General features: G+C 43.4%; 1 protein-coding gene across 9 annotated transcripts in view; it reads right to left on the minus strand.

Annotated features, from left to right (window-relative positions):
- LOC123993487 (TBC1 domain family member 9B-like) overlaps window positions 1-16,663 on the minus strand; it is a 51,901-nt gene that overhangs the window by 34,650 nt on the left and 588 nt on the right. For 5 of the 9 annotated variants that reach the window (XR_006831456.1, XR_006831455.1, XM_046295678.1 and 2 more), the window contains exons 2-4: window positions 3,757-3,867; window positions 1,921-2,039; window positions 969-1,197 (exon numbers count right to left, since the gene is read on the minus strand). The exons of 1 other annotated variant lie outside the window; for it this stretch is intronic. Coding sequence is in view for 6 of the 8 variants with exons in the window: in XM_046295678.1 (XP_046151634.1) it covers window positions 969-1,197; window positions 1,921-2,039; window positions 3,757-3,867 (459 nt within the window). In the remaining 2 variants the exon portion in view is untranslated. The remainder of the gene's footprint in view (window positions 1-968; window positions 1,198-1,920; window positions 2,040-3,756; window positions 3,868-16,663) is intronic. 3 more of the 9 variants (XM_046295680.1, XM_046295682.1, XM_046295681.1) reach the window with 3 other exon arrangements.

Here is a 16,663-nt window from a genome sequence, read left to right on the forward strand (position 1 = left end):
AAACACAATTTGCCTATAATTTACATCAGCCTAGTTACTTTGTCCTCAAGAAGGCGTGATCTTGAGGCCGTCTTTAATCGGTTTTGGAGAAAGAACCCCCTCTCGGCCGGCACACTGGAAACGGGTATAATCAACAGAATCTTAACAAATTTTGCCCAGTCATTGTACACCTGGTTGATTCAAGGGACTTCAATTGCATCTTTTGACTGAGTTTTTTTCTTTCTTCTAAAAGGCACACACCCAACACTAATTTCCAAACAGCTTAAGGAGTTATTATCCTACGAAGTATATTTGCCTATGAAGTTGGAGTACATCGTCTGGTATTTCCACCAATTAACACAAAGCATTATTTAGCAATGGATTTTTTTTATTTATAATTTGGCTGGCAACAATTTTAACACACACATATTGCACACATATGTTTGGGGTCACATAGAAATGTCCTTGTTTTTGAAAGAAAAGCACATTTTTGGTCCATTAAAATAACATCAAATTGATCAGAAATACAGTGTAGACATTTTTAATGTCGTAAATGACTATTGTAGCTGGAGATGGCAGATTTTTTAGGGAATATCTTCATAGGCCGTTATCAGCAACCATCACTCCTGTGTTCCAATGGCACATTGTGTTAGCTAATCCAAGTTTATCATTTTAAAAGGCTAATTGATCATTAGAAAACACTTTTGCAATTATGTTAGCACAACTGAAAACTGTTGTTCTGATTAAAGTAGCAATAGAACTGGCCTTCTTTAGACGAGGTGAGTAACTGGAGCATCAGCATTTGTGGGTTTGATTACAGGCTCAAAATGGCCACAAACAAAGAACTTTCTTCTGAAACTCGTCAGTCTATTTGTGTGTATGTACGTATGTATGCATGTACGTACGTACGTATGTATGCATGTATGTATGAATGAATGTATTTTTTTACCCGGCATTTACAGCTAACGGAAACCCTGCTCCACACCAACCTTCTTTCCCCAGGAGGAGAGAGTAGAAGCAGAGGTGGTTGACGCTGAGGTAGACCCAGCCCTGCCGGGGCACACGGCCCTTCCAGTAGCTACAGGAGTAGTAGTTGACCAGCTTCTCCTCACCGGGCATGCCAAACAGCTTCCTCATCTTCAGTTCAGCCTCACGGAACTTGCCAGAGTCCTCATCCTCCAGGGCAGCCTTGCTCTTGTTCTCCTCGGCGATGATGCCCTAGATAGAAAGAGTGGAGGAGGGAGTAAGGTTCTGTTACAATATATATAGACAGAGAGAAGTTGTATCATTTATGCTGCTGCTCTTGTTTTTAACGAGTGGCGCACGTGTAGCTTGTTGTTGGCCAATCATAAGTCATCAAAGCAGCAATAGGCTACAGTCATAGAGCCTCCATGTATGGCAAAAGTTAGGAGATATCTGATCAATGGAAGTTTGAATTAAAATTATGGAATTAAAAGTTAGAGGTGAAGAATAGGCTACAACAAACTGTTCAACTGTTCTGCCTGCGGCTATGGAACCCTGACCTGTTCACCGGACGTGCTACCTGTCCCAGACCTGCTGTTTAACTCTCTAGAGATAGCAGGAGCGGTAGAGATACTCCTAATGATCGGTCAGACCAGGACTGGACCAGGTCTATCCAGAACGGGTCTAGTTGTCGTCAGGTCAATTCGGAATGGGTCTGTATATTTAAATAAAAAATGTCTGTATGAGTGCGGATGGAAAAGACCCAGGTTAATTTTGGAACGGGTTCAACTTTTTAGACCTGTGAAGGCCTCTAGTTCAGATTAAAGTGACAATGATGCATAAATCTGCATCAGAAACTGAGTCAGTATCTTAAAGATGGAGCAACAATTAGCTAGGACATAACAGGGTATGATAATTTAATTCTAATTTGTTCTAATTCTATGAGGTTGAACTAGACTTTGTGGCAGCAGTGCCTACCGAGATCTTCCCCTTGACGAAGGTGGTGATATCTTCGTTGTTGTCAAAAATGGAGAGCGTCTGGAGGAGGTTGGTCTCCAGCCACTCCCAATGCTCTGTGATCTCCTTCCGGGAGGAGCCTGGGAAAACACAGTATTTACCCACATCAACACCAAGGTAAAAATTGGGTACGGGTGTGCTTTAGAGGGTACAGGTGTGCTTTAGAGAGTATACAGTGCACCTCCCCTAACCCGGACGACGCTGGGCCAATTGTACACCGCCCTATGGGACTCCCGATCATGGCCCGTTGTGATACAGCCCGGGATCGAACCAGGGTCTGTAGTGACGCCTATAGCACTGAGATGCAGTGCCTCAGACCACTGAGTCACTTGGTAGCCCTAAATATTATTCATCACTACCACAAATTCTACTCGATAGCATTTCACTACTTATTTACTAAATATATAAATGGTCGGGCTCTCAGCTAATTTTTTGTAATCGACCCACTAATATTTGAGTAGTTATTTGCAGAGTGAAAACTAAAGGGAGACCTGTCAGAACCTGACGATGGGATGCAGGGGGGGGGAGTGCGAGGGTAGAGCAAGATAAAAAATTCAAAGACAGACTACTTTTCTATCCACAATGAGAGACAAATAGCTACACTGCTGTGCTATTAAACTCAATACTATTGTTTTCAATTTCGTGAAGAAGTTTCTGTTTCTTAACCAGGCAAAGCTAAATAGCAGGCTGTTGACTGGTGGTTACGGGGAAGCAAGAGAGTGGCTTGTGCGATGGGTAGCCTATGATCGGCGGCTGAGCGGCGCAGAGCCTGCCTGCCCACACTCATCGCTTGCTCCTCCACAGCTCACCAGCCCAGCCTGATGTTGGCTGTGCCAGGTGTGTTAGATAATTCCCACTGCTAGAGAACAGAACCCTCGCTGCTCTGCTCATCCAGCGCTGCAAATATTCTGCTCATCATGGTAGCCTATCCAGTCCAAGTGGAAATACAAGTCACGTGGGGCCAGTCTGAGTCACTAATGGTCTAGATGGCGAGTGCGAGTCCTCAATGGTCGAGTGCAAGTCGAGTTAAAAGTCATGAAAATCGGGACTTGAGTAATACAACACTGTTCTAAAGTGTGTTCCTCTCCTTGTCACTTTAACATTCTTGGCACAGATGTGAATAAACCAGTCCCCCGGTGACCGGTCTGGAGCTTGAAGTCACAAGCTCTTTGGCTGGAGAGTGGAGCGGATTTTAAAAAATTGGGGACTTTCGGCCTTCTCTCGCACTCCAATTTCACTCTGGAACTAGAGGTGCCAAAAGCCCTGGTCCCCACTGTGAAATATTTTAAAGTTTGCTACAAATTGAGATATTTAATTAAATAGTGATCCATTCTGACTACTACATTTGTCGTCACACAGGACCACGTGCTGAAACAGACCAATCACAGGCCGGCAGGCTACGAGGAGGCTCGCGCCCTCATGCCATAGACATTAAGTTCGACTCTCTCAGGCAGGATGAAAATGACTACTTCGACCATGATCCTTAGCATTTTTGGTACCATCCAGCCCCATGGCGCGCTTGAAATTTAAATACTTCCGGCTTCATGCTCCATCGGGAGTTTTCCATAGGAATACGTGGATGACGTCAGAGCTATCACTATCTACTGGTTGTAATATCTATGGGATAAACCTAGAACATTGCAGATCAAGGAGAGGTCTCTTAATTAACACCTGATAATGGATCACATGTATATATGCCTAGAGCTTTTATTCAGTTTTAATTAAATAGGCTAGCTTCAAAGAAAGTTTGTCTGTCCCAGAATATTCAGAGGTGTCATGGCATGGTTTTGCACCCACCACATGCGATGCTGCAGAAGATCTGTGAGTCCCCTGTCTGGTGCAGGATCCTATAGGGAGCCACTCTGGCACTGGAGTCCAGGACAACATCCATGGTGCCCACCAACAAGCCTGAAGAAAAGCAGCACAACAAGTCAGGATACTATTCGATGTATGCCCCTTACAACACTATTTACATTTGAGTCATTTAGCAGACGCTCTTAACCAATATCCAGAATGACTTACAATAGCATTTAGGGCTAAGTGTCTTTGCTCAAGGGCACAGACAGATTTTTCATCAAGTTGTCTCGGGATTTGAACCAGCGACCTTCAGGCTACTGGCCCAATGCTCTTAACCGCTAGGCTACCCATACGAATGCAGTATCTCACTATAATGTTTCAACTGACTAGTTGAGATAATAGGCCTACAGGAATCCCAAAAGGTGACATCAGGTCAATCAGGAATCCCAATAGGTGACTACAGGGTCAATCAAAAATATTGTATTGCTGTCTGGAGGAGTCCTTACTTTGCATGGATGATTTTAAGCTGGGTAAACAAAGGTTATTTGGCTATGATCTGAACTGACATCTGTTTGTTAAACTTGAGAAAGTCTGACGCCTGCTGGCCCAAAGCCAGACATTCAAACTCACGTGTGTGCAAGCACACGCACCGCACAGATACACCTCACATTTCTACATGATTTACAATTTCATAGCCTACATTTTACGGTCTTCATGCAACTGGTGTACTGTAGGCTAGTATAAGACTTCTGTTTCTAGAACTGTTCCGCAAAACAGCGGCAGTGACGCTGTGGCTAATAGAGACATGGACTTGGGGAAGAATATCTACATCAAAGGGAAATGTCAAACTCTTGTGAATGAAAGACAACTTATGTTGAGTAACTTTAAAGAGCGACTGCCTTTAAAAAGCAACACATCCCTTTGAAAACGGCCCATGTGGAATCGACATGAGTCAGAAACAGTTATTCTAGTGTCAAAATTGAATACAAAGTGTAAATAGGATAATTTTGGTCATAAAGTCAGTCTTATCTAAAACTGAGTTTTGATTTGGGTTTTGATTTGACGATGTACATTACGATGTACGATGTACATTTGCCCACTAACATGGTGTGAACAGCTGCAGTGGTTGCTCTATATCAAATAGCATAGACAGCAACAGACATGCACAGCACCCCACTTTGTTTACATAACATCTCACATTTTTTTTACTTGAGAAACACCAAACATCTTAGATGTAAAACTGCGCAACTAAAACAAAAAAACATAACAATTAATTACGGATTTATCGAATTGTCTTAGATTTATTCTGAGGATTTGGAGGAAGTGAAATAGGCTTCCACATGTACAGTGTCTCATGGGGGATAAACATTATCAACCAAATGCGGAATCGGTCAGGAAACGCACCTCCAAAACTGAATTTATAATAAAAAACAGAAAGAAACGCATGCCAATCGGCTTGTTCTTCGGCTCTTTAAAATTAGACTTGACGACGTCTGGGTAGTCTTTCAGATGGGGGCGATTTGGTCTAATGTAGTAATAATCTAATTAAATCATAACTGTTGAAGTAGCTAGCTACCTAACCTAAAGTTTCTAAAGAGCTCTTTAATATGAAATAGTTATTTTATTACATGACATTGTTATTCCCTTAGTTACTAGAATAACTGGAGATACCTATATCTGGTGTTTAATGATAGCATCCAAATTCAATATGGGAGGCTCATCCAACTTCCATTGTTTTGGTCATATGACAAGGCTAGCTAGACTCATGTTGGTTGAGAAGAGTGCAATTGCAGTCCGCAATTCAGGGAGTTCCTGCATGTGGGCATTATTGCATCTGCAGTAACTAGTGATGGGAAGTTCAGCTCTTTTTACTGACTGATCTTTTCAACTTGTTCTTTTGACTGAACAAATATTGACTCATTTCGTTCATTTGAATCAGTAATGCCAAGAGCACAAATGACCCCCTCCTGGCTAAAGATGAACTGGAAACTCGAAAGAGTCACCATTCTACAGGCCTTCCAGTCACGTCGTTCACCATACGGGGCTTATTGGAGTGGTCATTTATGACTGAAAGCTTGTAAAAATGTGCTTTAATCCAGGGAATCTCAACTGGGGGGGGGGGTTAAGGGGATGTGTGCAATATATAAAATGTAATAAAAAATATTTAAGGTAACCGCCACACCAAACCTTTCATTTTGAAAGGATACGGCCTCACCGCATATTGTTGCTGAATTTCACAATGTTACCGCTACACACAGGCGTGCGTGCGCTGCACAGCTTACTGTTGCTGACTTTACATGTGCAGCGCGTCGGCAGTGGTGAAATGGCTAGCTACGTTCGGACTTGGAGGGTATTCGCGATGCACACTCACTGACACAAATAAATAACGTTCTCGCCCCCCCCCATCATCTTCTGACATATATCTTGATTGCTAACTATGCAGATGTGTTCCGCAGGTATTGCACAGGCTAGCTGTCAGTAGGGCTGGGCGAAATGACCAAAATACTATATCACAGTATTTTTTTTCAATTGGACAGTATGATATTTTTAGTTTTGAATAATAAAAGTTGTGATTAGTGAGTGATCCTAGGGTGGCAACACATACAAGTGATTTCAATGAGTCTTTCTCCATTCCGATTTTTTTATGCTGTTCAATTCCACTTCAACCAAAGCAAATTCAGGTCTACAGCATCACTGACGACATCAAATCAAATTTTATTTGTCACATACACATGGTTAGCAGATGTTAATGCGAGTGTAGCGAAATGCTTGTGCTTCTAGTTCCGACAATGCAGTGATAACCAACAAGTAATCTAACTAACAATTCCAAAACTACCGTCTTAAACACAGTGTAAAGGGATAAAGAATATGTACATAAGGATATATGAATGAGTGATGGTACAGAGCAGCATACAGTAGATGGTATCGAGTACAGTATATACATATGAGATGAGTATGTAGACAAAGTAAACAAAGTGGCATAGTTAAAGTGGCTAGTGATACATGTATTACATAAGGATGCAGTCGATGATGTAGAGTACAGTATATACGTATGCATATGAGATGAATAATGTAGGGTAAGTAACATTATATAAGGTAGCATTGTTTAAAGTGGCTAGTGATATATTTACATCATTTCCCATCCATTCCCATTATTAAAGTGGCTGGAGTTGGGTCAGTGTCAATGACAGTGTGTTGGCAGCAGCCACTCAATGTTAGTAGTGGCTGTTTAACAGTCTGATGGCCTTGAGATAGAAGCTGTTTTTCAGTCTCTCGGTCCCAGCTTTGATGCACCTGTACTGACCTCGCCTTCTGGATGATAGCGGGGTGAACAGGCAGTGGCTCGGGTGGTTGTTGTCCTTGATGATCTTTATGGCCTTCCTGTGACATCGGGTGGTGTTGGTGTCCTTGAGGGCAGGTAGTTTTCCCCCGGTGATGCGTTGTGCAGACCTCACTACCCTCTGGAGAGCCTTACGGTTGAGGGCGGAGCAGTTGCCGTACCAGGCGGTGATACAGCCCGCTAGGATGCTCTCGATTGTGCATCTGTAGAAGTTTGTGAGTGCTTTTGGTGACAAGCCGAATTTCTTCAGCCTCCTGAGGTTGAAGAGGCGCTGCTGCGCCTTCTTCACGACGCTGTCAGTGTGAGTGGACCAATTCAGTTTGTCTGTGATGTGTACGCCGAGGAACTTAAAACTTGCTACCCTCTCCACTACTGTTCCATCGATGTGGATAGGGGGGTGTTCCCTCTGCTGTTTCCTGAAGTCCACAATCATCTCCTTAGTTTTGTTGACGTTGAGTATGAGGTTATTTTCCTGACACCACACTCCGAGGGCCCTCACCTTCTCCCTGTAGGCCGTCTCGTCGTTGTTGGTAATCAAGCCTACCACTGTTGTGTCGTCCGCAAACTTGATGATTGAGTTGGAGGCGGCCCGTCAGGAAGTCCAGTACCCAGTTGCACAGGGCGGGGTCGAGACCAAGGGTCTCGAGCTTGGAGGGTACTATGGTGTTGAATGCAGAGCTGTAGTCGATGAACAGCATTCTCACATAGGTATTCCTCTTGTCCAGGTGGGTTAGGGCAGTGTGCAGTGTGGTTGAGATTGCATCGTCTGTGGACCTATTTGGGCGGTAAGCAAATTGGAGTGGGTCTAGGGTGTCAGGTAGGGTGGAGGTGATATGGTCCTTGACTAGTCTCTCAAAGCACTTCATGATGACGGAAGTGAGTGCTACGGGGCGGTAGTCGTTTAGCTCAGTTACCGTAGCTTTCTTGGGAACAGGAACAATGGTGGCCCTCTTGAAGCATGTGGGAACAGCAGACTGGTATAGGGATTGATTGAATATGTCCGTAAACACACCGGCCAGCTGGTCTGCGCATGCTCTGAGGGCGCGGCTGGGGATGCCGTCTGGGCCTGCAGCCTTGCGAGGGTTAACACGTTTAAATGTTACTCACCTAGGCTGCAGTGAAGGAGAGACCGCATGTTTTCGTTGCAGGCCGTGTCAGTGGCACTGTATTGTCCTCAAAGCGGACAAAAAAGTTATTTAGTCTGCCTGGGAGCAAGACATCCTGGTCCGTGACTGGGCTGGGTTTCTTCTTGTAGTCCGTGATTGACTGTAGACCCTGCCACATGCCTCTTGTGTCTGAGCCGTTGAATTGAGATTCTACTTTGTCTCTGTACTGACGCTTAGCTTGTTTAATAGCCTTGCGGAGGGAATAGCTGCACTGTTTGTATTCGGTCATGTTGCCAGACACCTTGCCCTGATTAAAAGCAGTGGTTCGCGCTTTCAGTTTCACGCGAATGCTGCCATCAATCCACGGTTTCTGGTTAGGGAATGTTTTTATCGTTGCTGTGGGAACGACATCTTCAACGCACGTTCTAATGAACTCGCACACCGAATCAGCGTATTCGTCAATATTTTTATCTGACGCAATACGAAACATGTCCCAGTCCACGTGATGGAAGCAGTCTTGGAGTGTGGAGTCCGCTTGGTCGGACCAGCGTTGGACAGACCTCAGCGTGGGAGCCTCTTGTTTAAGTTTCTGTCTGTATGCAGGGATCAACAAAATGGAGTCGTGGTCAGCTTTTCCGAAAGGAGGGCGGGGCAGGGCCTTATATGCGTCGCGGAAGTTAGAGTAATAATGATCCAAGGTTTTACCACCCCTGGTTGCGCAATCGATATGCTGATAAAATTTAGGGAGTCTTGTTTTCAGATTAGCTTTGTTAAAACCCCCTGCTACAATGAATGCAGCCTCCGGATAAATGGTTTCCAGTTTGCAAAGAGTTAAATAAAGTTTGTTCAGAGCCATCGATGTGTCTGCTTGGGGGGGATATATACGGCTGTGATTATAATCGGAGAGAATTCTCTTGGAAAATAATGCGGTCTACATTTGATTGTGAGGAATTCTAAATCAGGTGAACAGAAGGATTTGAGTTCCTGTATGTTTCATCACACCATGTCTCGTTAGTCATGAGGCATACGCCCCCGCCACTCTTCTTACCAGAAAGATGTTCGTTTCTGTCTGCGCGATGCGTGGAGAAACCCGTTGGCTGCACCGCATCGGATAGCGTCTTCCCAGTAAGCCATGTTTCCGTGAAGCAGAGAACGTTGCAGTCTCTGATGTCCCTCTGGAATTTGATTTCATCAACCTTATTGTCAAGAGACTGGACATTGGCAAGAAGAATGCTGGGGAGTGGTGCGCGATGTGCCCTTGTCCGGAGTCTGACCAGAAGACCGCTACGTTCCCCTCTTTTTCGGAGTCGTTTTTTTGGGTCGCTGCATGCGATCCATTCCGTTGTCCTGTTTGTAAGGCAGAACACAGGGTCCGCGTCGCGGAAAACATATTCTTGGTCGTACTGATGGTGAGTTGACGCTGATCTTATATTCAGTAGTTCTTCTCGACTGTATGTAATGAAACCTAAGATGACCTGGGGTACTAATGTAAGAAATAACACGTAAGTTATAGTAAGTTATAGTTTATAGTCCTAGTTTCCTAGGACTAGTTTCCTAGGAACGTGAAGCGAGGCGGCCATCTCTGTCGGCGCCGGAAGTTGAAGGCTACACCATCACTGGTATTACCAGGCTGTATTAGCTAGCTACGTTTGCTCTTACTCAGTATATTTATTAGCTAGCTATTAGCATTAGCGTCTCACAAGATTTAGGGCAACTTGCTAAGAAAAGACAAACTAGCTGTTTGCTGATGAAACACAAACTAATAGTGTCATTATAGAACACTAGAGGATTTAAATTAAGAAGCAAAGTGAAAACAGTATTGTTGTCATCAACATTTTTGCATGTGCTGCATTGACCATGCAGACTGAACGCAAGTGTCTCATGGTTGAGGAACATCAAATGCACTCCTTAAGTGATATGTGGCGTGGCTAGGTCTGTGTGGAAAATGGCACGGGGAGAAAGAGCAGAGAGAGATGACTCAAGTAGCGAAGTAAACTATAAAGATTGACATTAACAATGGCATATCACATTTAACAAAGGCATATCACATTTAACAAACCAAACATTCAAATACCGGTATAGAAGGTAAAGTAAAAACCCAAACCGGTCCCTGCATCAATACCGGTATGTCATAAAATACGGTATAACGCCCAGCCCTAGCTGTCAGAGTAAAATCATGGGCACATTTTTAAAAGGTGCATCTCCCTCTTAATCTACTGCTGCTTCCAATGTCAACAAAAAGGCACAGCCCCTGTCAAGAAGAAAAATATGACCCCGGCTTCATGAAATCTGGTTTTACATATATTAGAAGAGAGGCAGGGTGAGTGTAGACCGCAGTGCGTCCTATGCAACAAGCTGTTAGATAATGAGAGCATGAAACCCTCCGAACTGAAAAGGCATCTGGACTAGAGGTCGACAGATTATGATTTTTCAACGTCGATACCGATTATTGGAGGACCAAAAAAGCCAAAACCGATTAAATCGGCCGATTTGTATTTATTTATTTGTAATAATGACAATTACAACAATACTGAATAAACACTTATTTTAACTTAATATAATACATCAATAAAAACTATTTAGCCTCAAGTAAATAATGAAACCTGTTCAATTTGGTTTAAATAATGCGAAATAATGCGAGTGACGTTTGAAACGCTATTAGCGCGCGCTAACTAGCTAGCCATTTCACTTTGGTTACACCAGTCTCATCTCGGGAGTTCATAGGCTTGAAGTCATAAACAGCGCAATGCTTGACGCAGAACGAAGAGCTGCTGGCAAAACACACGAAAGTGCTGTTTGAATGAATGTTTATGCGCCTGCTTCTGCCTACCACCGCTCAGTCAGATACTTAGATACTTGTATACTCAGTCAGATTATATGCAACACAGGAAACGCGAGATAATATCTAGTAATATCATCAACCATGTGTAGTTAACTAGTGATTATGATTGATTGTTTTTTTATAAGATAAATTTAATGCTAGCTAGCAACTTACCTTGGCTTACTGCATTCACGTAACAGGCAGTCTCCTTGTGGAGTGCAACGACAGAGAGGCAGGTTGTTATTGCGTTGGACTAGTTAACTGTAAGGTTGCAAGATTGGTTCCCCGAACTGACAAGGTGAAAAATTGATCGTTCTGCCCCTGAACGAGGCAGTTAACCCACCGTTCCTAAGCCATAATTGAAAATGAGAATGTGTTCTTAACAGACTTGCCTAGTTAAATGAAGGTATAAAAAAATATATATAATTTAAAAAATAAAATATATTGATTTTTTGTTGTGGCAAATCGGAGCCCAAAAATACCGATTTCCAATTGTTATGAAAACTTATGAAAACACTAATTAGCATAACGCAACAGACATAAATCTTCCTATAAAATATTCCTATTCATGAAAATCATAAGTGAAATATATTGGAACACAGCTTAGCCTGTTGTTAGTCACCCTCTCATCTCAGATTTTCAAAATATGCTTTACAGCCAACGCTAGAAAAGCATTTGTGTAAGTTTATCATAGCCTAGCCTAATGCCTTGCTAGCAGCAGGCAAACTTGTCACGAAAATCAGAAAAGCAATCAAATTAAATTGTTTACCTACCTTTGATGAACTTCGGATGTTTTCACTCACGTGACTCCCAGGTTGACAGCCAAAGTTCATTTTTTCCCAAAATATTATTTTTGTAGGCGAAATAGCTCCGTTTGTTCTTCACGTTTGGCTGAGAAATCGCCCGGAAATTGCGGTCACAACGTCTAAAAATATTCCAAATTAGCTCCATAATATCGACAGAAACATGGCAAACATTGTTTAGAATCCATCCTCAAGGTGTTTTTCTAATATCTATTTGATAATATATCCGTTGGGACAATTCCTTTTTCTCTAGGACCAATTGGAGTAATGGCTACCTCTGCACTTTACGCGAGAATCTCTCTCGGAGCCACCATGTGACCACTTACGCAATGTGCCCCCATACGTAAAACTACATCACAATGCTGTAGACACCTTGGGGAATACGTAGAAAGCGTAAGCTCATTGATGGTACATTAACAGCCATAAAGGGAGTCATTGGAACGCAGCGCTTTCAAAACCTGGGGCACTTCCGGATTGGATTTTTCTCAGGCTTTCGCCTGCAACATCAGTTCTGTTATACTCACAGACAATATCTTTACAGTTTTGGAAACTTTAGAGTGTTTCCTATCCAGAGCTGTCAATTATATGCATATTCTAGCATCTTTTCCTGACAAAATATCCTCTTTAAAACGGGAACTTTTTTTCCAAAAATGAAAAGACTGCCCCCTAACACCAAGAGGTTAACCAGGCAGGCAAGTTGAGAACAAGTTCTCATTTGCAACTGCGACCTGGCCAAGACAAAGCAAAGCAGTTCGACACATACAACACAGAGCTACACATGAAATAAACATACAATCAATAATACAGTAGAAAAATCTGTAAACAGCATGTGCAAATGAAGTAGGATAAGAGAGTTAACATAGTGAACAACAACTCATTAACCTGTTTATTTATTGTGTGTGTCTGTCTGTGTGTGTGCGCACATATGGCCTATCAGTTGTAAAGCTGGAGGTGTTTCTTCAGTTTGATAAGTTTATTGAAGCCTGGGGTGATGGTTGACAGGGAAACTGAGGTATTGCTGGCTGTCCAGTTTGTTTCTGCTTTTAGTTTTCGCAGCTGGCTGTCCAGTTTGTTTCTGCTTTTAGTTTTCGCAGCAATCTCTGCTCGAAGCTCATAAAAGTGACCAAACACTTTATCCCTAGAAAGCTTTTCGCGGAACTATTTTGATATAGTTTACACACTTGATCACATCCTGGAGAGTGACGTGGAGCTCAGGCACCATGTCCTTCGCTGCCAATGCCTCCCTGTGTAGGAAGCAGTGGTTCCATGTCGCACTTGGTGCTCTCTCCAGGATCTGCATTATTACTCTGGTGTGCTTTCTCCTCATGGCAACTGCCCCATCAGTGGTTACACCGACACACCCATCCCAGGCCAGTCCCACGGAGCTCAGGTGCATATCCATTGTGTTAAAGACCGCCTCTGCGGTGGTGGTGGTGGGCAAATCAACACTAAAAAGGAACTGCTTGAAGTTAGTATCCGACACGTGTCTGACATAGACCATTAGAATTGTATGGTTAGCCACATCTTTGGATTCATCAAGCTGCTGTGCGTAATGGCCATTTTCACTGATACGCTCTGATGTCTGCCGCGTTATGTCCTCAGACATGTCCTTGATTCTCCTCCTCATGGTGTCATTGGATAGGGGTATAGTTTTAAGTTTGTTGGGGGCTGACTCTCCCAAGATTTCAGTGCACATATCAATCGCAGCAGGGAGTATGAAATCCTCTGCGCTGGTGTGCATTTTCTTGTACCATGCATATGTTCTTCAATGGGTCTTGAGGCCACCAGGTATCGACATCTTCTTTAAAAAACGTCAGCTGTCTTATCGTTGTGACTTGGATGCTTGGTGGACCCCTACAAATCAGCCGGGCTAGACGATCTGGACCCTCTCTTTCTAAAATTATCTGCCGAAATTGTTGCAATCCCCATTACAAACCTGTTCAACCTCTCTTTCGTATCGTCTGAGATTACCATAGATTGGAAAGCTACTGCGGTCATCCCCCTCTTCAAAGGGGGAGACACTCTAGACCCAAACTGCTACAGACCGATGTCTATTCTACCCTGCCTTTCTAAGGTCTTTGAAAGCCAAGTTAACAAACAGATTACCGACCATTTCGAATCTCACCATACCTTCTCCGCTATGCAATCTGGTTTTAGAGCTGGTCATGGGTGCACCTCAGCCACGCTCAAGGTCCTAAACAATATCATAACCGCCATCGATAAGAGACATTACTGTGCAGCCGTATTCATCGGCCTGGCTAAGGCTTTCGACTCTGTCAATCACCACATTCTTTTGGCAGACTCAACAGCCTTGGTTTCTCAAATGATTGCCTCGCTTGGTTCACCAACGACTTCTCCGATAGAGTTCAGCATGTCAAATCGGAGGGCCTATTGTCCAGACCTCTTGCAGTCTCTTTGGGGGTGCCACAGGTTTCATTTCTCGGGCTGACTCTCTTCTCTATATTCATCAATGATGTCACTCTTGCTGCTGGTGATTCATTGAGCCACCTCTATGCATACGATACCATTCTGTATACCTCTGGCCCTTCATTGGACACTGTGTTAACAACCCTCCAGGCAAGCTTCAATGCCATACAACTCTCCTTCCGTGGCCTCCAATTGCTCTTAAATACAAGTAAAACTAAATCCATGCTCTTCAACCGATCGCTACCTGCACCTACCCGCCTGTCCAACATCACTACTCTGGACGGTTCTGACTTAGAATATGTGGACAACTACACATACCTAGGTGTCTGGTTTGACTGCAAACTCTCCTTCCAGACTCACAAACTTCTCCAATCCAAAATTAAATCTAGAATTGGCTACCTATTTTGCAACAAAGCATGATTCACTCATGCTGCCAAACATACCCTTGTAAAACTGACCATCCTACCGATCCTCGACTTCGGCGATGTCATTTACAAAATAGCATCCAATACTCTACTCAACAAATTAGATGCAGTCTATCACAGTGCCATCCGTTTTGTCACCAGAGCCCCATATACTACCCACCACTGCGACCTGTATGCTCTCGTTGGCTGGCCCTCGCTTCATACTCAATCGCCAAACCCACTGGCTCCAGGTCATCTACAAGTCTGCTAAGTAAAGCCCCGCCTTATCTCAGCTCAATGGTCACCATAGCAGCACCCACCCGTAGCACGCGCTCCATCAGGTATATCTCACTGGTCACCCCCAAAGCCAATTCTTCCTTTGGCTGTCTCTCCTTCCAGTTCTCTGCTGCCAATGACTGGAACGAACTGCAAAAATCTCTGAAGGTGGAGACTCTTACCTCCCTCACTAGCTTTAAGCACCAGCTGTCAGAGCAGCTCACAGATCACTGCACCTGCACATAGCTCATCCAATCTACCTCATCCCCATACTTTATTTATTTATTTATCTTGCTCCTTTGCACCCCAGTATCTCTACTTGCACATTCATCTTCTGCACACCCTACCATTCCAGTGTTTAATTGCTATATTGTAATTACTTTGCCACCATGGCCTATTTATTGCCTTAAGTATTATTGTTCATTAATACTGACATTCAGATTACATTTTATTAAACTGGTTAAAAACATACACCTTTAAAAAAAGAATGTTAAGGTTGTAAAACTATTCACAAGGTAATTGATGATGAATAATTCCTAATGATTGCTGTTTTTCTATTTTAAAAACTGTTGTGTTACTGTTCATTAACATTATCGAACTGGTTTTGATGTCATGTTCCGAGTCTGATAATGTACTACACCACTCCTGAACTGGTCCCCTAATTAAAATGGCTTATTCTTGAATTCATAAATGTTCTCTCAGATAATATGGCTGTGTAATGACTTTAATACTAAGAGTAGACCGTGATTTTGCAAGTGAAGCCTGCCCAATAAGGCAGCAGCAATACAACATTCCAAAATGTGATTATCAACAGTCCATAATATTGCATCACGACTCAATTGTCATTGTCAAATGTGGGTCCCCAAGCAAAACCAGTTGAGAACCACTGCTTTAAACAATGTACATCTGTTGATTGCTAGGCATTCAAATAAGATTATTTATTGACACATTTGAAACGAGCTCTGACTGTGGCCACAGCAAGACTAGATTGTAAAAAACACTGCGGAATGCATTGCTTGACTACCATAACGGTCGGTACAGTAGGTACCATAATGTTGGATGCCAAACGGCGATAAAACCCACAGAAGAATAGTCGAGGGCGACAACGGTAGACGGTGTCCTTTAGCAGGTGGGAGTGAAGGACTAACGTTAGCTAGCTTGTCCTTGGGGACTCCGATACACAATAGGCGGGAACGACACCTTGTGCTCACATGGTTGGCTAGCAGTGTTGCCCTGGCCTGCTCTGTACCAGAGGAACTTGAGGGAACGACGCAGGTAGACAGTGGCCTTCGCCCCCCTGCTGGTCGGTGCACTGTTTTACAGAACTTCTGTTGATGACAGCGAGAGAAGGTTTTCGTATATGCAGGAACCAATGGGATGTTCGGGAGATGGGGTCGTTTATGATGGAACTAATTGTATGCTGGAGGGGGCGTTCCGAAAATGCAGAAATACCTAAATGCAAGAACGCCCCGAATTGCGGTCCGCAATCAAACAGTATTGGGTTGGTTAGGCTGGCATAGTTTACTAGCTATGTGTACTGTTTAGTGGTGCATGTGAGAAAATGCACATACTTCCAGCAAATAAAACCTATCAACGATGTTAGTTAGTAGTAACTGCAGACGAAGAAAAAACAACGCGCTGGCTTCATTAGCCAGCTCCACTTTTACACGTCAACATCAACAGCTAGCCTGCGCGCTAGCTAACGTTACCTTGCTAAAACACCAAGCTTT

Source organism: Oncorhynchus gorbuscha, linkage group LG13 (genome assembly GCF_021184085.1).
Source record: "Oncorhynchus gorbuscha isolate QuinsamMale2020 ecotype Even-year linkage group LG13, OgorEven_v1.0, whole genome shotgun sequence".
In the NCBI taxonomy this organism is placed as follows: Eukaryota; Metazoa; Chordata; class Actinopteri; order Salmoniformes; family Salmonidae; genus Oncorhynchus; species Oncorhynchus gorbuscha.